This window comes from Ailuropoda melanoleuca, chromosome 9, assembly GCF_002007445.2.
Source record: "Ailuropoda melanoleuca isolate Jingjing chromosome 9, ASM200744v2, whole genome shotgun sequence".
In the NCBI taxonomy this organism is placed as follows: Eukaryota; Metazoa; Chordata; class Mammalia; order Carnivora; family Ursidae; genus Ailuropoda; species Ailuropoda melanoleuca.
The window spans coordinates 27,942,221-27,961,801 of NC_048226.1; the positions used below are offsets into that span (position 1 = coordinate 27,942,221).

At 34.8% G+C, this 19,581-nt stretch overlaps 1 protein-coding gene across 4 annotated transcripts in view; it reads right to left on the reverse strand.

Annotated features, from left to right (window-relative positions):
• Positions 1–19,581, reverse strand: part of SCAPER (S-phase cyclin A associated protein in the ER) — a 490,627-nt gene that overhangs the window by 371,522 nt on the left and 99,524 nt on the right. For 2 of the 4 annotated variants that reach the window (XM_034668001.1, XM_034667999.1), the window contains exons 7-9: positions 13,228–13,490; positions 8,611–8,826; positions 3,548–3,718 (exon numbers count right to left, since the gene is read on the reverse strand). In XM_034668001.1, the coding sequence (XP_034523892.1) occupies positions 3,548–3,718; positions 8,611–8,826; positions 13,228–13,490 (650 nt within the window). Of the gene's footprint in view, positions 1–3,547; positions 3,719–8,592; positions 8,827–13,227; positions 13,491–19,581 lie in introns of all 4 variants that reach the window. The other 2 variants (XM_034668000.1, XM_034667997.1) reach the window with 1 other exon arrangement.

The window sequence follows — 19,581 nt, forward strand, 5'->3', positions numbered from 1 at the left end:
TAGGCTCATCTCGTCCCAGGAGCACAACTAGATAACTATCAAATCATCCCCCAGAAATCAGCCTGAAGACTAACAGGACAAACTCTACACCTAAAGGGAGAGAAGAGGTCACACTGAAGAAGGTAGGAAGTACAGACATAGTTTAGGGGAGAAATGGATCAGATCTCAGGTACTGCAGAGGGGAGGGAGCCCTGGTCATAGGCAAGGGCAGGAGAGAGACAAGCACACAGGGGAATGCACAAGGAGAACATTTCGCCAAAGACTTTGGCTTGGAAAATGAGAGGGGCTGAACTTTGTGAGTTCTTGCAACCAGCAGTGCTTAAAGATTTGGAGTTTTAAAAGTTAGCAAGCTTGGCTGGGATAGAGCCCAGAGGGCACAGCCCTGCTCCCGGAGAGAAGGCAAGCAAAAACCAGGGGCAGATAGTGTGGAAATAGTGATCTGAAGAACACCTGGGGCACACAGTAGGGAGATTATTCGCTATTCTAAGAGCACTTCCCTGAGTTGTAGCACAGCATTCAGAGATGCCTCTCTGGGAACAAAAGAGCTAGATGGAACCATTTCTCTTCCCAACCCCTCAGCATAAACACAGAGCCATCTGAGAGAAGCAGCTCAGCACCAACACTGGCTGCCTAATTTGCTTACACCAAGCCCCACATCCCTGCACTCTGGCAGAACTGCACTTCTCAGTCAAGCTTGCCTCAGTCCTAGCATGGTAGGCCACCCACAGAAGATTATTAAATGCCTGCCCATATCACATCTCCTGACCAGAGAGTTCTGCAAGGCCTCAGTTCTGGTAGAGTTGGTGTCAGGTCTCAATTCAAAAGCACACCAGAGCACATCTAGTTAAAACTTGCCACATTCAGGCCAAGGATCGAACACTGCCCCCAGCAGGCAGAGAGAGCCTCTGCAGACAACTGGCCTGAAGAACAGAGCAGCCAAAACACAACAGCAGAGTACATACAGCACATACCTGAGACACTCCATGAAGTTTCAGACCTGAGGCATGACATGACCTCTTCTTCAGAAGGCTATTACTTTCAGGAGAAGGAGACATAACTGGCTTTTTTAACACAGAGAAGAAGGCAGAGACTTAGACAAAATGCTAAGACAGAGAAATTTATCCCAAATGAAAGAACAAGACAAGGCCATGGCCAGAGATCTAAGCAAAACAGACATAAGTAACATGCCTGATAAAGAATTTAAAGCAACAATCATAAGGATACTCACAGGGCTTAAGAAAAGAAGACATCAGTGAGACCCTTACAACAGAGATAAAAGAGTTAAAAGAATAAATCAGAAATGAAGAATGAAATAAATGAGATGGAAACAGGCTTGATGCAATGAATAGCAGAATGGAAGAAGGAGAGGAATGAATTAGTGACCTCAAAGATAAAATAATGGACAATAATGAAACCGAACAAAAGAGAAAGAAGAATTATGCAACACAAGAATAGATTTAAGAACTCAGTGACTCCATCAAATGTAAAAACATCTGTTATGATAGGAGTAACAGAAGAAGAGAGGGGAAAAGGGACAGAAAATCTATTTCAAGAAATAATAGCAGAAAACTTCCCTAATCTGGGGAAGGAAACAGACATCCAGATCTAGGACACACAGAAAATTCCAATCAAAATCAACAAAAGCAGGCCAACACAAAGATATACTGTAATTAAATTTGCAAAATATAGTGATAAAGGAAAAAAACCTTAAAAGCACCAAGACAAAAGAAGTCCTTAACTTACAAGGGAAAACCCATAAGGCTAGCTGGAGATTTCTCAACAGAAACCTCACACATCAGAAGGCAGTGGTATGCTATAGTCAATGTGCTAAATGGAAAAAATCTGCAGCCATGAATACTCTATCCAACAAGGCTATAATTTAGAATAGAAGAGATAAAGAGCTTCCCAGATAAATGAAAACAAAATGAGTTCACAACCTCTAAACCAGCCCTGCAAGAATTATTAAAGGGGACTCTTTCAGTGCAAAGGAGAGACCAAAAGTGACAAAGACAAGAAAGGTTCTGAGAAAGTCTCCAGAAAGAACGAAACAAGTAATAAAATGGCAATATGTATCTATCAAGATTTACTTTGACTGTAAATGGACTAAATACTCCAGTCAAAAGAAATAGGGTGTCAGAACGGATTGAAAAAACAAGTGCCATCTATATGCTGCCTACAAGAGATTCATTTTAGACCTAAAGACACTTGCAAATTCAAAGTGAGGGGTGGAAAAACATTTTTTACACAATACTTGTATCAGACAAACCACACTTTTTTTCTTGTACTGTTTTTATCCTTTTTTGGTATCAGGGTAGTACTGGCCTCATGGAGTGATTCTGAATGTGTTCTCTCTATTCCATTATTTGTAAAATTTTGACAAATGCTGTCATTAATTTTTTTTTTTAATATTTGGTAGAATTCACCAATGAAAGCATGTGGTCTTGGGCTTTTCTCTGCTCGGAGATTTCTGATTCCCAATTCAACTTTCATTTTTGTTATGAGCCTAAGATTTCCTACTTTCTGGATTCAAGTTTCATGATTCAATCTTGGTAACCTGTACGTTTTTAGGAATTATCTGTTTGGTTTTTCTCCTAAGTTATCTGATTTGTTAGTATACAATTGTTTATAGTAATCTATTATTGTCTGTTGTATTGTTTTCTCTTCCATTTCTCCTTTTGGTTTTTGAGTCTTTTTTTTTTTTCTTAGTTAATACAGTTAAAGCATTGCCAATTCTGTTTCTTTTTTGGGGGAAGAAACTGGTCATGACTTTCAATGTTATGTTATTTATTCTGGCCTTTATTTATTTCTGATTTTTCTTTGTTATTTCTCTCCTCTACTAAATTTCAGCTAAGTTTCTTCTTTTTCTACTTCCTTGTGGTGTAATGTTTACTTCAACTATTTTTCTTAATACAAGTATTTATAACATACATTTCACTCTGACATCTGCTTTTGCTGATGCAAAGGTTTTGGAACATAGTGTTTTCTTCTTCTTTTGTTTTGAGACATATTTTGATTTGCCATTTGATTTCTTATTTGGCCCACTGCTTGTGTAGTAGTGTGTTGTTTAATATTTACATTGTAGATTTTCCAACTTTGTTTTATTGTTGATCTTTAGTTTTGTATCATTGTGCATAGAAAATATACTTGGTATGATCTCAGTCTTCTTAAATTTGTAATATTTGTTATGTCTCTTTTTATGTGATTTAGCCAGGGGATTCTTCTGTGTGTAAAGAAAATGTGTATTCTATTTTTCTTGGATGGAATGTTTTATATATATTTTTTAAAACGTGTTCTACAGTATGCTTCAAGTAAAAAATGTTCTTGTGGGGAAAAAAGAAATACCTTTAACTGGGGGTACTCATTTAAAATAAAGTATATCAGAGGTGGGGGGGATGAAATAGGTGAAGGGGATTAAGAGTACACTTATCATGATGAGCAATGACTACTGTAGAGAATTGCTGAATCACTATATTGTACACCTAACACTAATATAATACTGTATGTTAACTACAGTGGAATTAAAAAAACTTAATAAATAAAAGCTCACGGAAAAATCACTATCGTTGTCAGTTTCAATATTAATATCATTGTTTTCTTCTGCTTCAATTTCTCTGGTTAACTGCTCCTCTTCAGCAATTGCACTAGCAATGGCTTCTTCATTGGCTTTTTCTAGACGATCTGCTAGCTCTTCTTTTTTAGCAAGAACTTCTGCCATGGACTATAAAGTTAAAAATAAACAAACAAAAGAATCATCAGTTGAGTGGAAAGTTAAGTAATCATTTTTTTCTTTATGTTCTAATGACACACTCAACAGAATACAAAAAGTAGCACTGATCTGGAATTATAAAACATGGGGCTCAGTATAAGTTCATTCACTTGCTACCTGTGCGACTTGGAAGCTTCTTAAAACCAAGAGCATATTCTGTCTTCCACAAAATGGTATGATAATCCATGACTTACCTTCTTTATCAGACTGCTGTGTATGAGAAACTGTGAAGTTATACAAATAACAGGTACTATTAATGTCAAGTATGAATTTAGTTTGAGTGCCAAAATTCAAAACAGTTATAGATCAAATATCTTTAAAACAAAAGAAAAATATATAAAGGGAACACAGAATGATGTTATTCTGTAATGGTGATGTTACTTTCTGAACATATGTATCTAACTTAAAAATATGCATTAGAAAAAATACAAATAATATGCATCCAAATCATTAATAAATCCATATGATAAGCTAAAAATGTGTACTAGAAACTCTAAAGTAAACACTGAAATAACAAAATAAAGATTAATGACTAATAAGCCAACAAAGGAGATAAAATGGAATTATCAAACATAATTAATACAAAAGGAGGGAGAAAGAGAAGAAAAAGGGGGTGAAGAACAGATGAGCCAAAGAGAAAACAAATCGTTAAGATGGTATATTTAAAGGAACCATATCAATAATCAATAGGTTAGACTGGAATAGTTTAAATACGTCAATTAATAGACATTGTCAAATGGGATAAAAAGCAAGATCCAAACATATGCGGCCCCAAAGAAACTTAATTGACGTATCAGAATATAAACAGATTACAAGTGAAAGTGCTACAATGCTAACATTAATCAAAAGGAAACTTAAGAATTAATGTCAGACACAGATTTCAGAGCAAAAATATCAGGAGAGATAAAAAAGGTCATTTCATAATGATAAAAGGGCTAATTCATCAAAAAGACAAAACAAACCTAACCATTTATGGACTTAATAACAGAGATTCAAAATACATGAAGCAGAAATGGATCGAACTGCAAAAGCAAATAAACTTAATGGGAATGTAAAAAGGTGCTGCCAGTTTGGAAAAGAGTCTGATAATTCTTCAAAAAGGTGAAACATAAAGTTACCATATGACCCAACAATTCCACTCCTAGATATTTACCCCAGAGAAATGAAACCATATATCCACATGAAAATGTATACACAAATATTTAAAGCAGCATAATTTATAGCAGCCAAAGAACGAACACAGCCCAGATGTCCTTCAACTGATGAATGAATAACATGTGGCATATCTATACAATGGAATATTTTTTGGCCACAAAAAGGAATGAAGGCTAAAACATCAATGAACCTTGAAAACATCATGCCCTGTGAAAGAAACCAGTCACAAGAGACCACATATTATATTCCATTTCCATGAAATGTTCAGAACAGACAAATCTACAGAGACAGAAAGCAGATCTGTGGTTATCTAGGGTTGGAAGGGTGGGGTGAAAGGGAGTGACTGCTAATGGGTACTGGGTTTCTTTTTCTAGTGATGAAAGGGTCCTAAAACTGATCATGGTGATTGCCGCAAAACTGTGAATATACTGAAAAATATAGAATTGTAAAATTTAAATACGTAAATTGTATGTTACGTACATTTTATCTCAATAGAGTTGTTTAAAAAACAAAACAGTTTCCAAGTTATATTCAGAGATTTCAATACCCCTTTCTCAACTGATAGAACATGTATTGAAAACTGGCTTGGATCTAAGAGACCCGAACAATATTCTCAACAAAACTGATTTCTAGGTATCTCTGTAGAAGAAACAAAAACATATGTTCAAAACAAAGACAAACATTCATGGTGCAATTGTTCATAACAGAGAAACTGGAAATGACTCAAACATCTGTCCACAACTGAATGGATGAACACTTTGGGTGGATGAACATACTGTGTTACACGCATACAACAGAATACTCCTAAAGTCAGTAAAAAGAATGAACTATTAGTACACACAACTACATGGATGAACCTCAAAACAATTATGCTGAGTAAAAGAAGCCAAACAGAAGATGATATTACTCTATTTACGTAAAGTTCTGAAAGTGCCAATCAATATATAATGACAGCAGAACAGTGATGACCTGGTAAGGAAAAACGGGGAGGACAGAAAGGAGAGATAACTAAGGGAAATCTGAAAACTTCTGGAGGCAATCAGTATATTCATTTCTTGACAAATTTTAACAATTTGTATATTTTAGATACCTGAAGTTTACTGAAAATCAATTATACCTCAATAGAGGTATTAAAATATGCAAATGCTTGAGCCCCAACTTATAAGGGAATTGGTCTGGAGTGGAGATGGGCACTGATACCTTTATTAATGCTTTCCCTTCCCTTCCCCCCTTCCACCTCCCATCTTGATAATCTGCCCGACCAAAACACAAAAGATTGCCCCTGGGGAACAGAACCGGGAAAGTGGAGGGGGGGGTTAGAAGAGAGACTAATTCTTTGCATTATAAACCTTTTCTCCCCTAGAATATTATACAAACTGTTGTTGGTGTGCAACAAGACCTTACAACTTAAGAACAATTTAAAAATCCAAATATTAAAGTTGAATACATATAACTCTGCAGAAAGTAAGTTCTTACATGAGCTTATTTGCTCTCCTAATTTTATCTTCCCCAGAGTACATTTCTATTTAGTCTCTGAAGACCTGAAAAGATTTTAATGTAGTAGTAGAGCTTATGGATGAAATAATGATTCAATTATCCATATACAACTTCTACTATTTTCACACTGTGAAATTCAAATAAATATCTACATGTATTTTTTTAATTTCCAAACTGTCCAAATTTGAAATTTTAGTAAATCTAAAAATATACATCCATTGTAGCTAGGTTTTATATTGGCACATATTTATAATAGTGACAAAAGTTGACCTTAAACAGAAAGGTTCTAACAGACATTTTTTACCAAAATTTGTTCATTAAGAGAACTGCAGAATTTTTACCTCTAACCAGCTACATGCCGATACTGTATTAAGAAAGAAAAGAAAACAGTTCTCTCATCACTGCAGCAATTCTCTATAATCCCCCACTGAGAACCTAAACAAAGAGGTACATATCTAGAGCAAGCCAAAGACTTATCTCTGCCACGACAAATCCAAAAACAAAATTTTTTAAAATCTTAGTTTAGTTAAAATTCCTCAAGAATATACTTACATTCATATTTAAAGCAGAACACATAAAGTATGTAAATCTGAACCTTAAAATAACCAAGAGTTTAATATTCTACCACAAGCTTATTTACATATGTGATCAAAATAAAATGGATGAAAGAAGAATTTTTAAATACTTATTTAATGCTTATTTAAGTATGGAATCTTTTCCTCTTTTTTTTTTTTAAATATTTTATTTATTTATTCGACAGAGGTAGAGACAGCCAGCGAGAGAGGGAACACAAGCAGGGGGAGTGGGAGAGGAAGAAGCAGGCTCATAGCAGAGGAGCCTGATGTGGGGCTCGATCATGTGACACCGGGATCACGCCCTGAGCTGAAGACAGACGCTTAACCGCTGTGCCACCCAGGCGCCCCTAGGGATCTTTTTCCTCTTGATTTTCACAGAGTCAGTTCACAAAATAAATAATTTAATATGATTTCTAGCTATGAAAATAAAAAATATAAAAATAATAAATTTCTATCCCATACATTAAGTCTAGTATTTATATGACCACAATTATATTCAACATTTAGAACAGTCACACTGAAAGAGCCAAGTTAAAAAACAATTTGCTCTTTATTCGTTATTTTAAAAATTTAAATGTTTCTATTACTATAACCCTTATTTTTCTCTTAACCCTTATCAAGTTTCATCTATATCTAATGTTATTATGTCTATAAAATGTATAATTTGGTCTAATACCACCTGTTGATAACATCTTTTTTTTTAAGATTTTAAAAAATTTATTTATTTGAGAGACAGAGAGCGCGCGAGCATGAGAAGGGGGAGGGTCAGAGGGAGAAGTAGACTCCATGCCCAATGCAGAACTCGATCCTGGGACTCCAGGATCATGACCTGAGCCGAAGGCAGTTGCTTAACTAACTGAGCCACCCAGGTGCCCTGTTGATAGCATCTTTCAGCATGATGAGGCAATAAGTTTTGAAGAAAACTATAGTATATAGTGGCTACTTAAAAAATAAAATTTTAATAATTTTTCTCAACAACTCTTTATATTTACCTATTTTTTTGAAAGTTACTTTTAAACTAGAATGACCCATTCTGGATTACCCTCAGGTCAAGTATCTTAATACTAAAGTGGGAAACAGAAAGACATGAGGACAAGTAAGTAGTCATCCAAAAACATAAACCTGTAATTCCAAATCAACACACTTTTAAATGTTCTGCAACAGGAATGGTAAATAAATTTCATCTTAAAGAGCAACTCCAAGCAAATGATAGAGGCTATCTAACATACTAACAAGAGAATTTTTAAAAGTCCAGTAGGCAGCATTTCCCATCCATCAGAGTGCTAGATGTTGCATGGAAGACTTTATTGTTACTGGTTTAGTTTCTTAATGCCAGACTAAAGAACATTTGATCCAATCACAAATTGAATGATTTTAGCAATAATTATTTAACTTAGACAGTCTCATTTTCCTCCTCTACAAAACAAGAATAATCTTAACTATATCAAAATGTTGCTATAAGAATAAAATGTTAAAATGAAATAATACATATAAAATGCTTTATAAAGTGTAAAATAATACACAACACAATTTATTATTATTATTAGGGTTTATATCCTTCTAATATATTTACTCAGAATTCTGATAAGTTGTTCTTACCAAGTTAGCAGCACTCACATTTGAAATATCTGAAGGGTCCATTTCACTTTCTATCCCTGCTTTCTCTGCCGAAAACATGTCATTTGTTCGCAAAGGGGGTGTGTCAGCTTGCTGAGTAATTGAAACACACTCTGTATCAATGTGAACAGCAGGTATTTCAGAAGTTCGCACAGAACTGTCTTGTAAAGTACTACTGTCAGAGTTCTTGACATCATCCAATGCACTCACTGTGAACTAACAAAACACATTTATAGAATTAACCAGAGATAATAAAAAATACAAACTACTCCATTCTAGAAACACTGATCATACTAAACCTATCAACTAAAGCAGTAGTTGACTGGCTGATAGACAACTCATTTATCTTTTTTGTATATCTCAAGTTAAAAAAAAAAAATTAAGCAGTCACAAATTTTATCTGCACACCTACTATGTATAGAGCACTATCTGAAATGCTTTATGAATTTAAACTATATTGTAATTACATTTTATTTTAGTAGGCTGATTCTTGTTAAGTACTTTACATAGCTCACAAAAGAAATTCTAGACTTTGTCTTACATTCAAATAACTAAAGGTGTTTACATGGTTTTTCCAATGGTTTATCCAATGGTTTTTCCAATGATATTAGAAATTCTATTTCTAATTAGAATTAGATAGAATTTCTAATATTATAATTTATAGAAATTATAATATATAGAATATAATATTTCTATTATTAATATTATTAATATTTCTATAATAATTTATAGAAATTATAATATAATTTCTAATATCAAATGAAGGCAATTTTCACCAAAATATACACCACCTTGAGGGTATTTTATTCAAAACATGACACTTGCTCTCTTTAAATAACATTAACAAACCTTAAAGTATCTTTCATGTAAAACCACATGGTACACAATACCAATTCTCAGATCTAAAAGAGAAATATACCATAAAAAATACAGTGTATCATGTAATTCCTATCTAGATTTCCATATCCTCCCCAATGCCCTTTAGGAATATTTAACACACAACTAACAGAAATAGGAAAACTAAGTCAAATAAAATACTGTCTGAGGACAAATACATATCCATTTTTTCAACTTTCCAATTTAGTAAATAGAAACAAGTTTTTATTTTCACATTATAATGGAGTACAGAAAGAACACTGCTGTGTATTCCAATTATATTCAGAGTAATGAGCTCCAAAAGTAGAACTAAAATCTAAAATTATGAATTTAAAACCCATTCACATCACTATTTAAATAAACATTAGATAAATAGTGCACTGTCTATAAAACTCCCAGTTTGATTAATTATTTACATAAATATTAAACTTTGTCAAGTCTTATAAACTACTTTAAAAATTTTACTATTGGTCAAAACTTAAGTGTCTCAAAGTGTTGATTTTAGTGTAAGTATTATTTAAGTTATATCACATTGTTTATACTACTATCAACATTATCTACACATTAGTCACCATAGTTTATAATCTTCTTGGCAATATTTATATTAGCATTACTGATGTTTACAATATATACAACCCTGTTTATTAAAAATCAGTATCATTTATACAACAAAATCAAAGCTAAACTATAAAGGAATGTTGAAAAAATATATAAATATGCTAATTCTATTTTTAGGAGGACAGTGGAAAAAACAAATGTTATCCATTGGCTTGGACACCAATAGCAATGAACTTTTTATATTGAAATATTTTAGCAATACTTTAATTACTCAAAAACTGTATGTATGGATTATTCCTAAAATCCCAAAATCATGTAAATTTATTCATTACACAAAAACAATGTAATTATTATATTGTTAAATTTTAGAGCTAAAATATATGTTAGCAAAAATGCTAGGTGTTCCCAATGTTCACAGCAGCATTGTCCACAATAGCTAAATCATGGAAGGAGCCGAGATGCCCTTCAACAGAGGACTGGATTAAGAAGTTGTGGTCCATATATACAATGGAATATTACTCAGCTATCAGAAAGAACGAATTCTCAACATTTGCTGCAACATGGACAGCACTGGAGGAGATAATGCTAAGTGAAATAAGTCAAGGAGAGAAAGACAATTATCATATGATTTCTCTCATCTATGGAACATAAGAACTAGGAAGATCGGTAGGAGAAGAAAGGGATAAAGAAAGGGGGGTAATCAGAAGGGGGAATGAAACATGAGAGACTATGAACTATGAGAAACAAACTGAGGGCCTCAGAGGGGAGGAGGGTGGGGGAATGGGATAGACCGGTGATGGGTAGTAAGGAGGGCACATATTGCATGGTGCACTGGGTGTTATACGCAACTAATGAATCATGGAACTTTACATCGGAAACCAGGGATGTACTGTATGGTGACTAACATAATATAATAAAAAATCATTAAATAAATAAATAAATAAAATTTTAAAGAATAAAAATTAAAAAAATTTTAAAAAATGCTAGGTGTTAATGTTAAGTGATTTTTTTTTCTGTTGTCTTTGTTGTTATTGTTGGTTTTCCTCTTTCTTTTCTTTACTGGACAAAATGATAAGATGGAAAAATTCACAAGAAAAGAAAGAACAGGAGGTAGTACTCACTGCCAGGGATTTAATCAATACGGATATAAGTAAGATGTCTGAACTAGAATTTAAAACAACGATTATAAAGATACTGGCTTTGCTTGAAAAAAAAGCATAGAAGACACTAGAGAACCCCTTACTGTAGAGATAAAAGAACTAAAATCCAGTCAGGCCAAAATTCAAAATGCTATTACCAAGATGCAGTCCCAAGTACAGGCCATAAAAATTAGGATGAATGAAGCTGAACCATATGTTAAGTGATATAAAAGATTTCTTGGGCCACCTGGGTGGCTCAGAAGGTTAAATGTCTGACTCTTGATCTCAGTTCAGGTGATGATCTCAGGATCATGAGCTCAACCCCTATGTAGGGCTCTGCACTCAGCAGGGAGTCAGCCTGAGATTCTCTCCTTCTCCCTCTGCCCCTCTCCCCCAACTCACACAGGCTCTAATAAATAAATAAATCTTAAAAAAAAAAAAAAAGAAAAAAAGGAAACCAAATTTTAAAAAGAGAGATTTCTTCCTCCAGTTTAACATTAAAAGGTTTCTTAAAAGTATATCCAACAAAAGTACTGATTGTGTCCTATGTGTTTAGGATTCTGCTCCACAATGTGGGAAATTAAAAGGCAACATAAGATACTGCTCACAAAGAGCTGCCAATCTCACATGGGCACACATACATTAAAGAGTTGCAGAACATCAGGAACAATGTACAATTAAGAGCCATTATCATCATTAAGAGGAAAAACATAGAAGTTGAGTACAGTTTCCAACAAAAAATCAATATCCTAAAGGTAAAGAGAGAAAACTTTAAAAAGCAGATACTAAACAGAAATATTGTAATTATTGTACAACTTTTCTACTTAGCCCCTGTGTCATATCAAAGAATATCTCTTATATTTCATTTTATGTAAAATTATACTATTTGAACATGAATCTTTATGTAAACAAATACTTGAAAAATTGATTCCTTCATCAAATAAATAAAATAAATTTCAAATGGACTAACAGCAGAAATACTGAGAATATCAGCTTTAAAGAATTGTATTAAATATTAGCAAATTATTCTACACTTGAATTGCAGGACGTAAAAGGAGAGCAAGTCCTTAAAGATCCTTACTTTCATCACCATTTTTTTTTTAAGATTTTATTTATTTATTTGAGAGAGAGAGAGACAGCCAGCGAGAGAGGAAACACAAGCAGGGGGAGTGGGAAAGGAAGAAGCAGGCTCCCAGTGGAGGAGGGAGCCCGATGCGGGGCTCGATCCCAGTACCCTGGGATCATGCCCTGAGCCAAAGGCAGACACTTACCGACTGAGCCAGCCAGGTGCCCCTCATCACCATTTTTAATAACACTCCAAATGAAGCAGTAGGATATCACTTAAAACAAGTAATCAACAAACTTGGGCAAATTAATTCATACACCTCTAGAAGCCCTCTAAGGGCAATCGCTTTATTTCTGTCAAAAATGGATAAGCTAACTTGGATAATGAATTAACTGAAAGACATTCTACAAAAAGAGAAATGCAATATACTCTTCAAAAACATGAATAGTGAAAGACAAACTGAAAAACTGTCCCAGGTGAAAGATGTTAAAAAAAAAAAAAAAACCAAAGCTAAATACAATGTGTGATTCTAGATTGGATCCTGGCTCAGGGAAAAAATTCTGTAAGGAAAATTACTGGGACATGAATATGAATTATAGATTAGATGAAAACACTATATAGATGCCAAATTCCCTCAATTTACAATTAAAATGGTTAAGTAAGAGTTTCTTTATTCCTTGAAGGTGCATGCTATAATATTTAAAGGTGAATGGTTATGATGTTTGCATATTACTCTCAAATGTTTAGCATGCAATATGTGTTTGTGATGCATCGATATAGAGAGAAAAGAAAAAATGAGGTAAATGTTAATCTGTGAATCTAGGTAAAGGGTACAGGAGGGTTCATTGTTCATTCATGCAACTTTTCTGGAAATCTGAAATACTTCAAAATGAAAAGTTAAATAGGAAAATAAGGCATTCCAGCATAGACATATCCTTTATAAAAAAGGCAGTAAAAGAGATTTTCAAAATGTACTACCTGGGTCCTTTCAGCAAGAGGATGGTCACAAGAGTGTAAGGCGTCTTTGGACCGAGACTCTATAGTATTGGAAGGTCCATCTCCAGCAAATTCACTTTTCTGAATGCTTTCATCAGGTAAAAGATGTATGTTTTCTTTATCACTGTCATCTTTTGACCTTAATGTTTCTGTTGCTACTGAAACTTTTGTCATCACTGCTGTTGATCGTGAACGAACAGGCCTTCCTCTTTGAACGGTCTCCCATCCTTCTGCATCTTTCCGTTCTGTGCAATTGAGGAAAGGAAATAAATCAAGATTTCTTTAGATGATATTTTCAAAAATCTATAAAATAAAAACATTTCCAACCTAATTCCCATTAAATGTAACTAATATATGAGCATGACACTAATTATCGTGCAAGGCACAATGTGTGTGTGTGTGTGTGTACATGCGTAATGTCTAATACAACTGCACTGTGAGTAGCTATAATTTTCCCTATTTTACAAATGACAAAACTGAGATTCAGCTTAAGACTGACATAAGGCCAGAGAGTCAGAAAGTAATAATAAACATTTATATAGTGTATACTATATGCTAACACTGTTCCAAGTGTTTTACACAGAATAATTCTTAATCTTCATAACAACCCTGTAATACCAGTACTATCATCCCAAATTTATCACTGATAAAATCTATCATTTGTCATTTCATTTACCCCATCTGTCATTTAAAAAATGAGACAAAGAGAGATTAAGTAATTTCCCAAGGTCGCACACCCAGAAAAGGTAAAGCCAAGATGCAAGTCCAGGCAAACTAGTTCTGGTGTCCATGTCCCAATGGCTACATTAAAAATTGCCTCTCTATCTTTCAGAATCCAAACACAGGCCTACCTCTAAAGTCCAAGTTCTTTCCTCTATCCCAGTACATTTGACTTAAAAAAAAAAAAAAACTATTAAGACTATAGACTGTTAACTGAAGGAACCCTAGAGGATCTAATCCAGTATTTCACCAAATATACAAGGAAACTGAGGACCCGTGTCCAAAGTTCACACAGCAAAATAGCCTAAAATAAATAAGAATCTTTCACTGAAATGTTTCAAAATGTCACAGCCTGAGATATATATGTTTATAGCGATGTATACAGCTACAATTTTTAAATCTTATCAACTAATTGTAGTCTTTCAAGATTAATATGAAGACTTCCAGTTGTGGCCAAGATGGAGTAGCCCACCTTCATCTCCACGTCCTCCTCCTTACAAGAGAAAGCCCTTGACAAAACACACAAAATAAACTTAGGAAGATTTTAAGAGACAGAAAGAAGTAGGAGGACTGCCAAGAGACCCTGAGACTTAAAAAGCAGCACAGCAGTGACTTCTCTCGGTTTCCTTATTATACTCCAGACAGGATGCTATACAAGCCTCCAACCCAGGACCAAGAGCCATAAACAAAATAAGCATGAGCAAAACCTGTTTTGCCAAGCCAAAGGACAGGGAAAAGAATAGCCTAACAAAACAGAAAATCTTTTTGAAAATATTCACTCTTTTCCAGCCGACGATCAGTGGAAACCCTATGCCTATGGTTTCAATAAGGTAAGCAGGGAGCTAAAACTCCACTGCCAACTAACAGAAGCTGATAGTGATCCAATTCCCCCACCAAAGTAGTGTCAGCAAAGGTGAATGGTGAGCTGAACTTCCACCTCCAACTCACATTGACAGGACTAAATAAGACAGCAGGAACTGGAGTTGTTCATCACTCCACTTTCCCCCAACCCTACTGTCAGTGTGGCCCAGTGGGAAGATGAACCATACCCACTGAGCAGCAATGAGACTGCTGGAGTACAAGTCAGAACTGGTAGTCAGTGGTCCTCCCTACCCCCAGGGTCAGCGGGGCCCAATGGTGAGCACAGCCTCCACTTCCATTCAGCATCAAAGGCACAGTGTGAAATAGAAACTACTCAACATTCTGTTCTCCCCCTCCACCAGTATCAGCAGGTCCCAGTAGAAAGCTGAGCTTCCACCCAACCAACATTAAGGCAGCAAAATGAAGTGCTGGAAGGCAGATTTACTTGGCACTTGGACCTCCCTTCCCCTTGCCACGGTATCAATAGGGCCAGGCAGGGAGCTAAGATTCCACCACACCCTACAGCAACAAGATGGTGGTGTGAGTTGTTCTCCCTTCACTTTGCCTCTACCTGGCTCAGTGGGGCCCAAAGAAGAGATGAGCTTATACCACCAGGAGGAGCCAAGGAGATGGTAAAAGGTAGTGCCCCAATTTTTCTGGGAAAGTGTCACTGGGAACAAGAACAGAGTCTCAGGGACCTGTGGGCCAATAATAAAACAGGTAACGTGTCATCAGAGTCCCAGAAGGAGAGGAAAGAGACTGTAAAACTAAAGAAATATTTGAAGAATGGCTGAAAACTAGCCAAACTTAGTGAAAGACATAAAACTACAGATTCAAGAAATTAGGAAACATATCCCCCCAATCCAGGCTAAGACACATCATAATTAAACCACTAGGGAAAAAAAAAGAAAAGGAAAATTATTGAAAGCAGCCACAGGGAAAAATATATTATCCACAGAGCAACATAAATTCTAATGACAGCAGATTTCTCATCTGAAACATTGCTGACCAGGAGGAAGTGACACATTTTTCAGGGACTGAAAGAACTGTCAATTGCAAATTCTATATCCAGGGAAAATATTCCTCAAGAATGAAGAAGTAAATAAAGGCATTCTCAGATGAAGGAAAAACTGAAAGAATGTATCAGTAGTAAACCTGCCCATTGAAGAATGGCTAAAGGAAGCTCCCTAAAGAAAAATGAGTAAGAGAAGAAGGTTTAAAAAAAAAATCAAACAGGAAAGAATACTGAAATGAGTAAAAATAAATATAATAAACTATTCCTCTCATTTTCTTGAATCATGTTTGAAAGTAAAACAAAAAATTAAAACACCATTTGATGTAGGAAACAATATAATTAAGACAATTATACAAAGAAGTAGAGAGAGTAAAGGTAAACAATTAGAAGGTTTCTGCATTTCATTCATGGTGGTAAACATCAAAGCCAGTAAAGTATGGTAACTTACATATGTACAATGTAATACCTAAGGCAACAACTATAAAAAAAACTGTACAAATCAATATACTCCAAAACATTATAAATAGTCAACATGGAATCATAAAAAAATGGTCAAGTTACCCATAAGAAAGTAAAAAAAGGGAAACAGTGGAAACAGAGAAAACAGAAAAATAAAAGGACATGCCTATATCCTACCCTAACATACCATCTGAATAGTCTCATAATTATTATGGAAACTGAATTTGTACTTTAAAAGCTCCCCCCCACCCGCAAATCTCCAGTCCCAGATGGTTTCTCTGGCAAATTCTATGGAACACTTTTAAAAGGATTAACATGAATTTTACACAAACTATTCCAGAAAATAGAAGAGGAGAGAATACTTCCCAAGTTATAAGGCCAGTTTTACCTTGATACAAAAACACATAAAGACAGTAAATAAAAATAAAACTAAATAACAATATTTCTCATGAATTTAAATGTAAAAATCATCAACAAATATCAGCATATCAAATCTAGCAACGTATAAAAAGAATTACAGGGGCGCCTGGGTGGCACAGCGGTTAAGCGTCTGCCTTCGGCTCAGGGCGTGATCCCAGCGTTATGGGATTGAGCCCCCACGTCAGGCTCCTCCGCTATGACCCTGCTTCTTCCTCTCCCACTCCCCCTGCTTGTGTTCTCTCTCGCTGGCTGTCTCTATCTCTGTCAAATAAATAAATAAAATCTTTAAAAAAAAAAAAAGAATTACAAACTATGATCAAGTGGAGTTAATTTCAGGTATGCAAACCCAGTTCAACATTCAAAAAAATCAATGCAATCCACGACTGTCAACAGACTAAACAAGGAAAATCATATGAACTTATCAACTGATACAGAAAAAGTATTTCAGCCAATACCCATTCAAGAGAAAAACTCATTAAACTATAATATAGGGGAACTTACTCAACTTGATAAATATCTACAAAAAACCTACAGCTAGGGGTGCCTGGGTAGCTCAGTCCATTAAGCATCTGCCTTCGGCTCAGGTAATGATCTCAGGGTCCTGGTATTGAGCCCCTTGTCAGGTTCCCTGCTCAGTAGGAGTTTGCTTCTCCCCCTCTCTCTGCCACTAGCCCCCGCTCGTGCTCTCTCTCTCTCAAATGAATAAATAAAATCTTTAAAAAAAATACAGCAAACGAAGAAATAAAACTGTCCCTAATTTCAGATGACATGATTGTCTACATAGAAAATTGCAGGGAATACACATAAAAATTCCAGAATTATTACATAAATTCAGTAAAGTTGTAAGATATAGGTCAATGCACAAGTCCATTGCATTTTGCATATAACAGTGAACATGTGGAAACTGAAATTAAAACAATTTACTATTACACTGGGGCACCTGGGTGGCTCACTCAGTTAAGCATCTCCTTCGGCTCAGGTCATGATCCCAGGATCCTGGGATCCAGCCCTGTATCTGGCTCCCTACTCATTGGGCAATCCCCTTTTCTCTCTCCCTCTATCCCTCCCCCCAATTTTTATGCTCCTTCTCTCTCTCTCAAATAAATAAATCATTAAAAAAATTTAAAATTCACTGAAGAAAATGAAATATTTAGTAACAAATCTAACCAAAAAAAGGTACAATATGTGTATCCTAAAAATTACAAAAGACTGATTAAAAAAAAGACCTAATAAATGGAAAGACATACCATGTTCATTAGAAAATAAATGCTGATTAGAAAATTCAGTTTAGTAAAAATGTTGGTTCTCTCTAAAATGATCAATAGCTGTAACGTAATTTCTATCAAATCCCAGCAACATTTTTTAGATATTAGAGAAGCTTATTCTAAACTTTATATAGATAAACACAAACTAAAATAACTAAAAACAATTTTTAAAGAGAAGAACAAAACAAAAGGAATCACTTTACTCAATATTAAGGCTTACCACAGAGCGAGAGTAATCAAGACAGTACAGGATGGGTGGAAAAACAAAACACAATGAATGAATGATAAGATCAAAGAACTAGAATACAAAATCCAGAAATACACCCACACAAATATGCCCAACTGATTTTTGACAAAATTTCAAAACAGAGTACCTAACAAATGGTGGTGGAGCAATAAGACATCCATAGGCAAAATATAAACCTCCATCTAAAACTCCCACTTCACCCAAAAATTAACTCAAAATGTGTCACTAATTTAAGATGTAAAACTATAAAACCTTTAAGAAAAAAAAAACAAAACAAAATCTTTCAAATGTATGGCTAGACAATGAGTTCTTACACTTGACACCAAAAGCATGATCCATAAACAGAGGCCTAATGGACCACATCAAAATTGAAAAATTTCCCCCGTGACAAACTCTGTGAAGAGAATGTAACAACAAAGGACTAATGTCTAGAATATATAAATAATGCTCAAAGTTCAACAGTAATATTACAAACAATACAAGCAGAAAATGGGCAAAAGACGTGAACAAAGATTACACTGAAGGGTATATACAAATGACAAGTACACAAACGATGTTCAACATCATTAGCCATTAGAGAAATGCAAATTAAACAATCACAATGAGATATTACTATATAGCTACCAGAATGGCTAAATAAAATATAGTGAAAATACTAAGGGGAATCCAGGGTTAGATGGGTGTTAAGTAAAGGGTATGAGATTTCTTTTCTTTCCAGTTCTACTGAGATATAATTGACATGTAACACCGTATTACTTTAAGGTACAACATATTGTTTGTTATATGTATTTATCAAGAAATGATTACTGAAATAAGTTTAGTTAATATCTAGCACCTCACACCTAGTTACAAATATTTTTTTCTTGAGATAAGAACTTCTAAGTTTACTGTCTCTATGGACTCTGGGAAACAAACTGAGGGCTTCAGAGGGGAGGGGGGTGAGGGATTGGGATAGGCTGGTGATGGGTAGTAAGGAGGGCACATACTGCATGGAGCGCTGGGTGTTTTACACAAATAATGAATCATGGAACACTACATCAAAAACTAAGGATGTACTGTATGGTGACTAACAGAATAAAAAATATTATTAAAAAAAAGAAAAAAGGAAAAAAAAAAGCAACTTCAAATATATATACACCACATGTTCTTTATCCAAATGTTCTTTATCTCATGGATCAATGGGCACTTAAATTGCTTCTATGTTTTGACTATTGTAAACAATCTTGCTATGAACAATCTTGCTATGAACAAGTAAGTACAGGTATCTGTCAAGGTAGTGTTTTCATTTCTTTTGGATATATACCCAGAGGTGGGATTGCTGGATCATATGGCAGTTTTATTTTGATTTT